We start from the raw sequence: 15,084 nt of genomic DNA on the forward strand, positions 1-15,084 counted from the left end.
GGCCGGCTGCCTGTGCTGGCTGCTCGGGGGTAGCGTAGTGGAGATTGGAGCGATGGCTCTTCTGGTTCAGACTTTGAACCCTTGTCGGACTCTGAGTCGGATGACAGCTCGACATCCCACGAACAACTGGAAACCAGCTCGGTTCGGAGTCCGGAGTCTGACACACAGCCGCACCGTCTGCTAGACCGTCTCAGAAGCGGGCGCGTTGTAGTTTTAGTCTTTTTTGTTTTGTTCAGCCTCCAGCGAGTGTGCCGCAGATGTCTTGAAGCGTGTGTACTATTTATTTTAAGTCTTACATTTTTTTATGCGACAATAAACTAGTGTATACTCTTTGCGGTCACATCGAGTAAAAAAACCCGACCACGGGGGCGCGTCTTTGGACAAAAAATGCGACCATAAAAGGGTTAGCGGGCAGGCATTTCTTGCGCCTTTTTGATTGTTTAACATGGCAGCCTTTACTCCGTCTGTGTTCTGCGGACTGTGCAGTCTGCAGCGACAGTAAAGTCGAAGGGCAAAGACGTGAAACTGTTTTCTAATGTAAAAGCTGCACTCGACACACTGGTCTGTACCTCGGCATTTGCTTCAAAAAGTCTCGTACGCTGTGCAGATACCGCTATTATATGTCAATAATCCAAATGAAGACGTTCAGGAGAATGCAGAGTTGTTTCTAACTGAAAATATTGATCGTAGTATATTAAGGAGTTGAATTTGGAGTCACTCATACCAATTCTGACCAGAGGGGCCTACAAGGGGAAAACTCGTGTGAACCCAAAAGGATAAAAGAATGATGAAACGGTTTGAATGGTTCACTTTGGTGATGGAGCCCTCTTGGAAGTGAAACATACCACTCTTAGAAAATTCCTAAAATTATGCTTTATATGTGTAGAATGCATATCTCTTCGTTTCTTCAAAAAGAAATATTTGATATCGGTTCAGTCAAATACCTTTATAACAAAGTTTGCGGGTCCGGCAACATTTTTTGTTGTACGGGTAACAGTGTTGTTGTAGTTAACTGTGAAAAATCTATCACACAAAACCTATTGTGCTATCGGATATTGAGGTATCTACGTGACATTTGAGGTGCTTTAGGAATCGGTATAGCGCGAAATATGGGATGAGCAACGTCAGAAACAATGTTTTGTATGTTGACAATTGACTTATCGAAAGGTACAAGCCTCAGTGAATTGTGTTACCTTTAGCGGCCTCAAAATTCGATTACGCAGTTAGTAAGAAAATAGGTTGTTGACAAAAAGTTGCAGGAGCGTGTTTTCACGAAATGCCACAGTGTCACCAAGATATGTGTCTATGAAATGTGTTTCGACGAAGCGTGTTTTCACGAAACCGTAGGGACCCGTCCCTGTGTGGTTTGTTTCGGTTTGCTCCCTGCCCCTCCAAACGCTGCTCTAATCTTTTTTTTTCTTTTTTATATATGTAGCAGCATGTATTATAAAGCGATGAAACCAATGTGTTATTGTGTGGTGTCGCGTTTTGATGGCATGTAATTTCTTGTTTTGTTTAGGCGACTTCTGTTTGGTGTGCTCCTTCGTTGTTACAGAATGGCCGGTCTTGTTCAACCTGGCGCTTCATGGCGAAAACCGAGGTCTCAATATTACTAATTAGCTCTTTGTTCGTCGACCAATAAAACGAGAGTTAGGTTCCAAACAAACAAAGGCGGAGCAAGACTTTTTGAAAGAGTTACCTCGGGGTCCAAGGTCAAGGTGCCACTGCACTGTACAGTGTCTCGAAAAGTACAATACAAAAATTATGTCGTAGGTTGGAAGCACGCAGACGTCGTATAACTTGTTTTCCGTAAAATAATGTGTCTTTCATAAATCAGTATTCTTCACAGAGCATGGCAGAGTGCTGCCGAGACCATAACACGTGTTTGGCGTGTGGGGAAAAAAAATGCCCACCATTCGAAGGGTTAATGTGGGCACGATTGAGACCCCAAGACCAAGGGGGAAAAAAAGTTAGTAAACACTTGAGCTCTTCTTTTTTTTTCTTTTTTTTTTCAATTTCTTCCATGCAGCACGTGTTCATCAGCAACGCCAAGCCCGTGACGATTCTGCAGCAGATGATTGTGGAGGCCAGAGAGATTCAGGAGGATGAGGCGTACCGAAAGGACCGGAGGGGAAGCAACGCCGGGGAGCCCGTGAGTGGCGTCTGCTGCCTTTTTGAACGCAGAACATGTTTTAGAACTTTTTTTCCGAGCCTAGAGTGTCACAAAATGATGTAACGAAAATGGAGTAACACGGCAGGTCGTCTTCACAGAAAACCGCGTCCCCCGACGGGAGTCCAACCACTGACCTCTCTCTCTGTCATCCGATGTCCCCTCCCTTGCACTGGCGGAGGTGCCTTGGTTTGCACGGTTATAGTTGGGTATAAGTGTTCTTGCGTTGGTGTAAAAACTTTGTCATCTCAATATACCCTTTCTAAAAGTGGGTTACATCTGGAAGCTGCTGCACCAATGACAAGGGTTGGATCAGGGTTCGGCGAGGAATTCAATCCGATCGCACGTTTTGTGCCCATAAATGGCGACGGCGAACTTTGCTCGACGGGGTTTTGAAAAGGGTCTATGGCAGGGGAGCACGGAACATGCTGACACCCCAAAAAATCTAGAATCTGCAATAAATAAATTTCCCTAAGCTTGAATGAAAATAAACCCTGAAGGTAGGAGGCCATAATCATTATCCAAGCAGTAGCTTTTGGTGAGCACTTAAAATAAACACGACGGTGATGGTGACGATGGGAACGGGAAGACTGGCGCGGAAGCCTTCTGTTGCTGGGTCGTGCAGTTCCCAGACGACGACGAAGTGGATGCCGGCACGATGGTGAAACTTGGTGCGGATCCGGGGACGCTAAAGGCTGACCGCGGTGGAGGCGACGAGAACGCCCCTGCCGGGAGCGACCTCGAGTCCGACCTTGGCACCCTGGTGATCAACAGTGACGGTGAAGACGACCAGGATGACTCAACTATGAAGAGTGAGTCGGAGGAGTTGTTTATCTGTAGCAAGATGTAAGATGGGCAGGTGGGGAAATGACCAAATTGTGTCCTCCCGGCAGCTTCCGCTCGGCAGGTACCTCCGCCTTACGATAGGTGGCGCGGCGGCATACGGAAGATGATAGACTGGAATTTGTATGGAGCTCTGCGAGAGAATGCACCGTGTCACCGATATTCTTTAATTTAAAGTAGGATTTACTAGATCCTAGCGAAATCAAATTACCACACGATTGTTTATGGACATTTTTCTCAAGTTCGATGCATTTTCCAAACGGCGTGAGCAACTGGCAGCGTAAAGGCGTTTGCGAAACGTCGGATCTGCTCTTTGCTTTTCATTTCGTTTGTTTTGCTCCCGAACGCACTTGAGCAGACGAATTTGGCGGTAGCGGACGAAATCGGCATTTCTCGTCATGTTTTGGCACTTGTGAATGGCCAAGTTTCTTGAGGTGTGGTCCGCTACTTTTGTGTTCAGAACTGTCGATCGGGTCGCAGCCTGAGGAAAGAAAAAACTGTCATATTTAACGCAGGCAATGTTGAGTTTGGAATTTGTAATGTAAAACTATAAACAAAGCCAAACCTATATATTAAATATATTATTTGTTTGTTTGTTTAAACTTGCAAGGTTCATGCAAACTCTACGAAAAAGAAAAGACTGAGGTACACCTAAGCATTCCTTATGAGTTGTGAATGCGAAAGCATGCAAGCCGCTCGTCCGCTCCCTTTTTCGTCTGGTGTGTTTTCGTCGCCGGTCGGCATGTGTGCGTCCCTAGTGACCTTGGACGCTCTGCGCTGATGGACACGCAGCGCCATGGGGTGAGCGGTCATGGAAACTGACGAGCGCAGCGGCCATTTGGAGCCCCGTCGACGCATGCCAGCCAATAAAACCGATGGAAACTATCTGTGGTTTTTGCACTTCAGACTGATGACGTCGGCTCGCTCCAGGAGGCAGTTAATGCTTTCGCATTAATAAATTGCAAGTGGGTCGCGTTGCCTGCAAACTTAATGAGGATATTTCGTTTTTCGTTCCTTCTTTGTGTGGCGTCATTTATGAGGAGTGCTATGAACCTTCTTGAAGTGGGGATGCAGTCAGGTTGCCCAATCTGCTCTCATTTTTCCACCTCCCTATTTTACACCCTGATCTGTAGTGTCTTTATGGACTTGCCTTTGGGGTGTTCACCCTTTCCTATTTTCGAATAAATTCATGGGTACAGTATCAAACTTTGTCGAACTGAGGGGCTTAATACCCTATACATGCGAGCAGTTCTAACTCTCATTAGGCCAGCAGCATTGAGCAGCTTCTAACTGTGATCCGACTTCACTGAACTGAAATGGATCTTAACTAAGTCAAAGTCAGGACAAAACGAAGTTGGCTGTCACAGGCAGCAGGCTTCGTACCGTAGATTACTGAGCGTGCACCTGTGTTGCATTAAGCAGCCACTTCTACTCCAGAAACATTTGAAATATAAGCAAAGCACATATCAAGCAACCATTTCTCTGACTAGATGTAGAGAGGAAAGCGTCAGTCTCCCTCCCTCCCCCCCCCCCTTGAATTCCTCGTGTTTAAGAATTTAGGGCAGGGAAAAGATGTGGCGGGGGATTTTCAAACATCTGATAAGCTGAACCTCCCCTCCCTGCAATCTGCCGCTGCCTCCACTTAAGCTGCTTCTCCGAGAAGCCAGTCTAAGGCAGTGAAGCTTTACATGCATGTGTCGGTGCGAAGCAGCGAAGCTTGATTTTGAGGAAGAGAGTGCTTTAATAGTTTTTTCGATTTGGCAAGAAAAATATTGACTACATCAATAACTTACAAACCTACCAGAAGTTTGCTTAATTATAAGGCTATGTTCCAGTAAACTTGCAGGGCCGGTACTGACCCATTTGAGGCAAACTCTCAGAGTGAAAGAATTACTAACATGACACTAATTAAAAAAAAAAAAAAAAAAAAAAGAATTCTGGTTTTTTACGAAGATGTTTTCCTGTGTGTTAAACGTATGAATACAGTAAAGCGAGGTTGTGATGAGGTTGCAGTGTTGGTGCAGGCACATTGTTGCTCGTGGCACGTGGTTGCTCGAGGTACTTTGTCGCTCGCGTCATGCGTCTCGACCGGTGCATGGTCTCTCCCCAGGGCACGACACGTCCACCGGGGAGCGTAAGGAGAGCTACCGCCCCTACTTCTTGGACCACTTTGACAAGAAGGAGCGGGAGCAACAAAGCGCGGCCGGTGGCGGGGGCGCCAACAGCGCCAAGACCCCACCTCGCCGGGACGCAACGCCCCACCCCGGACAGTTCCCCCAGGACCTGGCAAAGGTGCTGGGCGCTACGGCCTCCGTGGCCCCTCAGGCAAGCGGACCCCCTTTCCCCCCGTCTCGTGCCTCGGTCGTCTTCTCGCGCTGCTCCTCGCTGAAGAGCGCCGTTTACCCCTGAGGCGGCGTGCTGTTAAGCCTGCGTGCTTGAGGGACCAGTTGACTGCTTTCCTTTCGTCTCCTGACCCGGAGTTTTGCACATGGATATTGGCTGTGGCATGACAACGTCCGTAAAGTTGGGTGCACAACTTGTCCAACGACGAGCACGTAGCTTGCACCACGCTGCCGGCTTAGCGGTGAACGGGGTGCAGCAGAGACGCAAGAATTGTGACACGAAGCCACACAGTGGTGCTTTGGTTGCGCTTTGGTGAGCGGCCTTCAATGTGTGCGGGGGCAAGACGAGAAGTTTGGGCGTGCCAAAGCATTTTATGGGGCCTTAGGCCCCACGATGCACTTGAGCGAGCACTTGTGCGCTGAAGAGGACTTGTAAACTATGACTGCCGAAGCGTAATATAACAAGCAGAAATCGTCTGCTGGGACGCTGAAAATACAGCAGTAAAGCGCAGCGAAAGAAGTGAAAGTACGAACAAGAAACCTGCTTGAAAACTAACCCAACATTGGGGCACAAGGTCGCTTGGCAAACGGCTAACCCGCTGAACGAATGCCCACCGAGGAGCTGGTGGTAGCATGTTTAATGTCGGTTTTAGAGTGAATCGCTACTTCCCATTAGGGTAATATTTTGACAGTGCTCAAATTTAGTCAATATAAATCGATATCAGTCACTTATTTTGGTTCTACTTTTGACCGAAGTTACCGTTTAAGATCTGGCAGTTACATTTTCTTTTCATGAACCCTTTAGGTGCCTTGGACAAATTGAGCTTGTTGGCCGCTTTCTGGGTAAAATACCATGGACGAGTTCAGCTCGTCCAGTGGTTTTCCAGTAGCTTTCAATACCACGGACGGGCCAGGCTCGTCAGAGTAGTTTGCTGTGCTGATCATAGATGGCAGCACTCGTTTTAGTTGCCGGCTTTTTTTTTCACCGCCGCTGATTTTTGCGTAATAAACTTCAAATTTTATCTGTTATACTAGAGGACTAAAACTCATTAAGAAAAATATATAACATTTTTAGGTTCTTTTGAAAAAAAAATGGCACTTAGGGGTAAAAGAAACATTGAAATTTTGAAAAACGTTTCGAGTGGCTTACTGGGACACGTATGTTGCAAAATAACCCCCCCCCCCCCCCCCCATTCCCCATTTAAAAAGGAATAAAATAATGTGCTCTGTTTTTATGCTGCAATACACATCTTGAATTAGGAGTGAAACTGAAACCAACTTTTTTTTTCGGAAAGTCACGATTTTCTCCATCATCCGTAAAATGGCCTAAGCTGAGTGTGGTCCCTTTCAATAATAAACAAACACCAATGTTTCTGGGGCTTGCGTTCGGGTGATCACCGTTCGTGGGAGACGCACGCGCACACCAAACCATTTCCCCGCCAACCCAAACTCATCGACACTTGGCTGTTGGAAGCGTGCGAGAAAACAGTGGCGTCGCGGTGCAGCTCCTGGAGCGAGACAAAGACATTGCACGTAGCAGCCGACCCTAGCTTCTATTTAACGTGCCCTAACATGCCACTTTATAAAAAAAAAAAGTTTATGGTTTGTGTTAACGTTTTTTTACGCAAGACCCGGAAATTTAGAGCACATCCCCTCCACGCACTGTGAAAAAAAGCCGCGATCTTCTCGATTCCAGTACGTTTAAGGCCGGTTCTCACATGCTGCGAAGCGCTGATGTAGCGCTGCTCACGTGCCGTCAGCTACTTATCGTCTGCCATGAGCAACAGTTTTGACGGTGCGATACAAAGCTGGTGAACGCTCCCGTCGGCACGTGCTTAGCGCGAGGTCAATGCTATGCTTGTGGCGCTCCGCTGCATGTGTGAACAGGCCTTTACTCTATCCACGCCAGCAGGCAAAGAGCTATCTGATAAGAGGAGCGAAAAATACCTCTCTTGCAGATTTTGTCGCTTAGTGGCGCCGGCAAATGCGGTCTTGTGCCGATTCCCGGACGTTCAAACGCACAAACGTATCGTAGATGCACGTCCCAGCATAGGCGCAGGTAAACGAATAACACGGCAGCGTTTTGCAGTTGAGCCACACAAAGTAGACAGTTTTCCAAATGATGCATAGGTTATGGGCGGCCGCCATTAGCTGGTCACGCACTGTGATCATGCATTGGGCATGAGCGCTTCGTCAGCATTCAGAGTGCGCTCAAATCGAAACGTATTTCACACGAGCGCTGCGTCGGTGCTCATCACCAGCTCGGAACCAATCGCGGGCTTCAGGCCAGTAGCAATGAGACCAACTAATGGCGATTGCGCATAATCTATGCACCATTTCAGAATTTCGAAGAGGGTCTATTGCGGGGTACACGATAGAATTTGAGTTCTGAGCCTCTCTCCTGCGGGTCGAACGACGCAAGCGCAAGTACGGAGCAACGTCGGGCGTGGATGCATCGGAATGCGAAGGTGCCAAATCTTCACTCTGGATCGAGATCGAGAAGCGTGGGCGTGGGAAAGCACAAACGTGGCAGAGACGCTGCGGATCGAGGCCTAAGCGGGCAGACGTAACGCGGACACTGTTGTTTCCGTAGCCGCCGAGGTGGATTGGCACACTCTCTTTAGGTGTCGTGCTCCCTAATACTCCGTTCACCGATACGCCGACTGGGTGGCTGAAGCTACGTGCTTGTCGGACCGGTTAACTGCTGGTCTCGTACGATTTCTGTTCATGCCGTCGCAGAGAGAGCAGGACGAGAAAGGGCGGACGGTTCATTCGTTCAGCCAGAGCCACCGAATGAGCTACGCTTTTTTGAGAAACGTCGCTTCGTTTATCTTGACACTCGAAATCGTCGTTGCCAGTCGTCCGAAGCTTTGCCCGAAATCACAGGAAACACTGTCCTTCGTAAATGTTAATACGGTTTACGGCGGAACAAGCCGATACCGTCTGATCTTCCCGATGGCGTATTCCAAGCTCAGGAAGTCGCATTTTGCAATTTCCCTAAAGCCTAAATCACAGTTGTGTTTGACTGCGTTAAGACTGCTTGCATCGTGCTGTTGCTATGGCAACCCTTACGACGAGCCGTTGGGAAGGCGCTGTGCTACGTGACGCAACGCAGTCGACGCAACTGTGGGAACGAGCCTTAAGTGTAACTTAACAAGTGGCTCCAGATTGTGGGTTGGGGAGATAACCGGCCGAAGCGTTTCTCCGTGGAACTGGACTTGGCAGCTCTCGGTTGGTTGCTCTACATGTACCCTAACAACCGTGAACCTCCCGTCCCGGTGATCGGCAGGTGGCACAGCCGCTGCTTGTGGGCCACGGCGGCGGAGTGAGTCTCGGCTCAGCCATGGCGCCCTCGGCCGCCACGACGCCCGGACTTGCCTCTCAGCAGGAGAAGTTTGAGCAGCAGCTGCAACGCCAGCTGAACCAGATGAGCCAGGGCTCGGCGCTGGGCGGGTCTGCACAGTCCCTGTTGCTTCAGCAGCATCGGCTGCAGCAGCTGCAACAGTTCCAGCAGCAACAGCAGCAGCAGCAGCAGTACCAACAGCAGCAGCAGCAATATCAGCAGCAGCTGCAACTGCAGCAGCATCTTCAGCAGCAGCTTCAACAGCAGCAGCAGCAACCACATCCGCTGCTGACGCAGGGAATGGCACATCCACCCTCGCCCTTGGACTACTTGCAGCCACCTCGATTCCAGCCCCGCACATTTGTCGAGGGAGACTTTGACTTTGTGAGTGGGGCTCGGGATTTGGCTCGGGGTTGACTCGGGATTGACTAGAGGTTGGCTGAGAATTTGCTCGGGTTTGGTTGTAATTCACTCGTGGTTGGCTTGAAATTTGACTCGAGGGTTAGCTTGGATTTGGCTCGAGGTTGGCTCGGGATTTAGTCATTATCTCGCCATTCACTGGCACATTCCTGGAACTTTGAAGTGATGTTCATTCCAGAGTTGCACTGGTGGATTCTAATGGGAGCGTTGAGTCTGCATTCCTCTACTTCTACTCTGACGGTACGAGTTTTGTACTCTGAGCGCAGCAACTAAACAGAGCGTAGCTGTGAGGAGCGCGATGCACCAAAACTATCGGCAGGCCGCATGAGCCACTTCTGACTGCTGGTTATGACAGTTGGGAAACGATCCCTGCATCTTGTGGGTGCTAGTGTTAGAAGCCGAAATTACGTCCAATGTAAATTAATCGAGGCCTATATGAAACGGCCGAGTGTAAAGTAAAAATGTTGGTGACGGTTTGAAGTTCCTTCAAATATTTTCATATCCCTGAAAGGTTTAAAGTAGAGACATGCTTCGAGTACATGCGCAGAAAATTACCTCAACTGATCTGCTATTTATTAACTATGCATTCTGCCCAAACTAAAAAAAAAATTTTTATTTGTTTGTTGACGCAGGAAGCTGTAAAACTTCCGAGGTGCTCCTTGGCTCCGTCTTGCAGTGCAAGACGGAACTCGTCGATATGCTACCCTTTTCGAGAATGTTAATCGACGTTTTGGCTTTCCAATTCAGGCATCCTCATTCCCTGGGCTAAGCATTCCAAAAAGGCTGGAAGTCCGACAGTCTGCTCATCTCGACAACTTTTTTGACAGTGCGCTATCGACACATTACCATTTCATAGATAGCACGCCAATTTGTTTTCGGGCGAAATGCACGATCAAACCTTTGTCTGGAATGCCAATTGATGTCCTACCCGTCCAATAGAATCGTCTTTACTGACCGGGCTAAGCCTTCCTCAACCGAAAGAGGGCAGCATTCCTACCGATCTCCCCTTTTCAACGACATTTTTTTCGGCACAGCCACCTCATTTGGGGGGGGAGTCGCTCCCCCCCAAACGAAGTGACGTCGCGCAAAGAAGCGATCCGCACTTTGAGAAAAACTCCGTGCACAAAGAGTGCGCTCGAGTGGCGCTCTTTAACGGCGCTCTCGTCCGTTTAGTGAAATGAGCTCCGAACCCTCTAGGCTCGTTTACACGGCTGCGTTTGACTGCTTTAAGGCTGCTTGCGTCGGGCTGTTGCTATGGCAACCCTTACGACGAGCCGATGGGGAGGCACAATGCAACGCGACACAGCGCAGTCGACGCAACCGTGTGAACGGGCCTTAACGCTCCAGAGCACAAACATAACGCGCCCAATGTGACGCTGACAAATGCATTGAACTTCCAACGTTGATTTTTTGGAGCGCAGATCTTGGGGTCGCAAAAGAAAGCCGCTTTCGGCGAGCGGTGTCAGTTCTTCGTTTGCTTGGTGGCCCCATGGTAGCCGAAAAGGAGGAGACGGCAGGACATCTCTTTCAAATTCTGGGCCTCTGGCAAGCGCTCTTTGCCCTTTGTCAATGCGATTACGGCACGTTGAAGCATTACCGAAGGTAGCCAGTATGCGCCAGAGGAGTGGCAACTTAAATTTTTCACTGCCGTCCTCGTCTTGACATCGAGCAACTGTAGTAGAGCGTCGAGATTCTTTTAGAAACTAAAGTGAGTGTGCGGGCGAGCCAGTTCGATGCGGAGCGCAAGTTTGTCCGCTTCTTTTGCGGGGGTTGTGGTGACGTCAAAATGCCGACCTCCGATTGGCTCTGATTGAAGGATAGTGGGTAGACCTCAAAGCAAGCTGCCTCGAAGTCTACCCACTATCCTTCAATCGGAGCAAATCGCAGCTTGGCGTTCCGAAGTCACCACGACTCCTGCAAAAAGAAGCAGAAGAACTTGCACTCCGCATGCCGACATGGTAATCCAGGAGCGGGTTGGCCCATCCCGTTTTTTTTGCCCCCGCCCTCGGACCACCGGGTCGGTTCTTTTGAAGGCCCGTTTGAGCAAAGTCTGAGGCATTCCGCTCGGCGAGACGGGCAGAAGGTGGGGAGTGGGTCGCTCACCTGGCAGGGGCCTCTTGTCGCTCAGCGAGAGCCCCGTCTGCTGACCCCGTTGCAGCTCAAGTACCTGAGCAACGAGGAGCTGGGGCAGCGCATGTCCAGCCTCGACGGCGAGATGGAGCGCGAGATAGAGGACCTCAGGCGCCGCTACCAGGCCAAGCGACAGCCCATCCTCGATGCCATGGACACCAAGAAGAAGAGGCAACAGAACTTTTGAGCCACGTTCCCGGGGACGAGTCGTCGCACCCGCATCCCCGCCTGTCCCGCCCACTGCACAGGTTCGCCCTGTGGTGCCGCTTTGCCACGAGACCCCGCAACATCTGACGCAGTGGGAGTGGAGGCTCGGCGTCCAAGGAACTTAGGTTTTACTTTGTCTTTTTTTTTTTCTTTTCTATTTTTTTTTTAGCTCAATTTAGTGCAAAGTGCCGATGCAGCACTTGTGTCCAATCTTTCCCATGTTGGCCTTTTGTGGGCAACATAAAAAATGCACCGTTGTTGCACGCTGACAGTGTTTCGTGGAGGGGTACGAAAAGAGTAGACCATGTCTAGTTTAGGTGGCGCCAACTACCGCCAGTTTTCGCAGCAGGTTCTTGACACACGTAAGAGTCTCCACCCGTCGCGCTGCAACGCGGACGTCTCTGGTCGTACGATTGAGGAGAATGTTTTATGTCCTTTAGTACACTTGTACGCGTCTTGGGGTACTTAGGATCGTGTGGCATTAACGTCATGTTTCTAGATTCCGGAAATTTTTAACTCTTTGTTCGAACCACTTTGGTGCGCAAAGAATGGGGAATGGGGTTTTGGACGGGCCTTCGACCGCTGGTCACACGTGGACGAACTCGCGTTTGTGACCGCGGGATTATTCCAGGGGGCTGTGGACGGTCTTGACCCTGTCTTCGGGGCATTGCGGCGAATTGCGGACAAGAGATAGTTGGTTTTTTATGTGTTCGGAGATTTTTTTGCATTTTGATTGTAAGAAAGAAATTAACTTCCCTCGTCCTGTCACTGAACCGGCCTTACTTTTGGCACGTGTTTAGTGTCTGTTCCTATTTTTTGCTTCAGACCTAGCGCCTTGTTTGCTGCATGTGGGCCTTACGTGTCACTTGCTGCTTTTATCGCTTTCATTAATTTTTTTCTTTTTTACATACTGTTTTTAGGAGAATGTTCTTGTGGTCCCTGTACCGATAAAAGTATGTCCACGCATCGAGCAGGGTGGAAATGAATGGAGTGCCAATTTTGTACGCAAATAGTTGCTTTTATTTTTTTTAAAGCCTGCGCAATTCTCTTTGCACTGGCCCGATCTGCCACGGTTGATTTTGCTTTCTATTCGGCTGAGCGTCGTCTTAGCCTTCTCCCTAGTCACAGCCATTCAGTGACCTCATCTTAACGCGGGCGTGCCATCTTAAACTGTCGTCATCGTCGTCTTCTGCGGCATATGGCAGACGGGCATCCTTGCTTTGTACAGCTACGAGTTAATCGAATATTCCAACTGTCCAGGCTCAAAGTGGAACGGCCAGGAAAACCCGAGAGTGCCTTGTCTTTTCCAGCTCTTGAAGAAACACCTTTGCACAAAGCAGCACACCTTACCACATAGCAGCACCCTAGATGCCACGGAGTTGTCTCCACGTTGACAAGTTTTGACTCGTTTTTGTGCTCGGTGAAGAGAAGCTAAGTAACAATTTTTAAGAATGACTATTTTTTGTCCCGGACCACACGGACCTTGTGATAATGTGGTCTCGTGTTCTGACGCTGGAACCCGGCATGTTCGAGGCATGCAGTTTTTACAAACGACGAATAGAGTGTATGTGGCCCTGGAGAGACGTCTGCTCCATTAATAAGCATGCTGCATCAGCACCAGTTCAGAGCAAATGTCTGCACATCTTGCATTGGGGGATGGCTTTCGAACAGGAAGTGTAATTTTTGCACCGACCCGCATAGAACTTGTGGCATTATTGTGGTTTTTGTAATCCGTTGGGCAATACAGTTTTGTGCCTTGGCGACGTGCGTAATCGCTTGGGAGTTTTATGTGTACCTATAGACTCATTTTTTGTTTAGAACTTTGAATGGATGTGTGTGTTTGTGTGCTTGCATTTTCTCGCCGCTTATTTATTGTACATAGCTGGACGCTTGTGTCTGCTAGATCTGTCATGACAGAGAAACAATTTAGTCTCGATTAAAAGTATGAACAACAAGCGACTTCTGTTTGGTGCGGCTGTTAGCCGACTGGCTGGACATTGGCCCGGGATCTCTGGTAATGTGGATTCCATCTGTCTCGTAGTTCTCGGGTTTTAACTCGTTAACCATACTTAAAAAGGTGCATGCCATATTTTGGCATTTTAAGCACACTAGTGAAGTCCTAAATCTGACTACCATATTTAATCGCAATTTTATTAGAGTCTCGGCTGTACTAGAGTCGGCAGTACATGTTGCCTCATGCCCCAGAGGAGAATACCTAATTCTTTTCCACATCTAGGGAGCGATATTGCCCTGCCTTAAAAAACCCACTAAATGCTCCATTTTTTTCTGTTTTTAATAGATTTTTTTTTTATTTTTTTTAAGCAAAATGTACCACGGCACTGAGAAGGAAGGCGTAGCAAAAATGGGCAACGTTTTCAGTAAAATTTGTAGCACATTTCGCGATTTTTTTTTAGATTAATTCATGAAAACTTTGTAACTTAAAAATGAACTTTCCGAGCTTTTATCTCGAAATATTCGATTTTTCGAACTTGATTCTTGAATTAATTTGAAATGTTCTCGAACTATCCGTAAAAAATGTTGATGTCTTCGAACTCTTATTTTTATTAAAACTGGTTTGGACTAGGGGTGTCGCGAACCGGCCGCGGTTCGAGTTCGACCAGGTTCGACTTTTTCGAACTTTTAGTGGAAATTTCGACGAACCTTCTATTGAGGTTCGACTCGTGTGCGCATGCGCGACAGGCTGGCCAGTTGGCTTCGGATTGGATGATAATGGCTAAGACATGAATGAAGTGCAGCGCTGATTGGTTATTTCAGTTAATACAGCACAAAACAATTAAGTTAATAACTTCTTGAGTGATTAGAATTGGTTTCTTTAATTGCAACTGTTCATAAATTTAAAAATAACCCTTCGCATAAAAAAAATTTCTCCAAACTTAGACATGCTTTTATAAAGGTCTGGCCACACTGTCCACAAAGTCGAACCGGTCGAATCTGGTTAAAAGTTCGAAGGTTCGTCGAACCGGTTCGACCCAGTCGAACCCCGAAAGTTCGACCAAAAAATCTGGTTCGACAAAAGTTCGCGACACCCCTAGTTTGGACTAGTTGGTCCATGGTAGGTTTAAGGTTTAAAAGCGCAAACTTTCAGAAACTTTTAACATTTTCGAATTATTCGCATTGAACCTCAGCGGGGTTCTAAAGTTGTAAACATTTCAAAATCGAACATTTCGAAACCTTTCGACCTCGACCTTCGGTGGGTTCGCGGCATCCCTACCCAAAATGCATTTTGTAACATGAATATTTCATTATTATTATTAACTTGAAGGTTCGGCAGCCCCCTGCCTGGTTAGAAATAGACACGAAGTGAAAAATAGGGACTCTATACAAAAATTTTATAAACATTTACTCGACGTTTCGGGACCAGTTCGGTCCCGAAACGTCGGGTAAATGTTTATTAAATTATGGTTAGAGTCCCTATTTATCGCTTATTATTATTATTATTATTATTATTATTATTATTATGAAATGCTTCGTGTGAGGAGTGTTGGGAGCCAACTTGCCGCTGTTTACATTTATTGTGACACGCCGAGCTTTGAGATTTGGGACGAGCTAAACCGAAACTAAGCGAAAAAGTTGCGCAGGAAGTTCCTAGTGATGTCACTTCCTCAACT

At 47.9% G+C, this 15,084-nt stretch overlaps 1 protein-coding gene across 2 annotated transcripts in view; it reads left to right on the plus strand.

Moving 5' to 3' along the window:
* The window catches only part of LOC8036498 (serine/threonine-protein kinase 3), a 29,359-nt gene extending 15,948 nt beyond the window's left edge, over positions 1-13,411 (plus strand). The window contains exons 8-12 of one of the 2 annotated variants that reach the window (XM_029974103.3): positions 2,030-2,152; positions 2,796-2,982; positions 5,124-5,338; positions 8,645-9,082; positions 11,277-13,411. In XM_029974103.3, the coding sequence (XP_029829963.3) occupies positions 2,030-2,152; positions 2,796-2,982; positions 5,124-5,338; positions 8,645-9,082; positions 11,277-11,435 (1,122 nt within the window). In that variant the 3' untranslated portion in view covers positions 11,436-13,411. Of the gene's footprint in view, positions 1-2,029; positions 2,153-2,795; positions 2,983-5,123; positions 5,339-8,644; positions 9,083-11,246 lie in introns of both variants that reach the window. The other variant, XM_042288663.1, reaches the window with a different exon arrangement.
* The last annotated feature ends 1,673 nt before the right edge of the window (positions 13,412-15,084 follow it).

This window comes from Ixodes scapularis, unplaced genomic scaffold, assembly GCF_016920785.2.
Source record: "Ixodes scapularis isolate PalLabHiFi unplaced genomic scaffold, ASM1692078v2 PGA_scaffold10__122_contigs__length_95168666, whole genome shotgun sequence".
NCBI lineage: Eukaryota > Metazoa > Arthropoda > Arachnida > Ixodida > Ixodidae > Ixodes > Ixodes scapularis.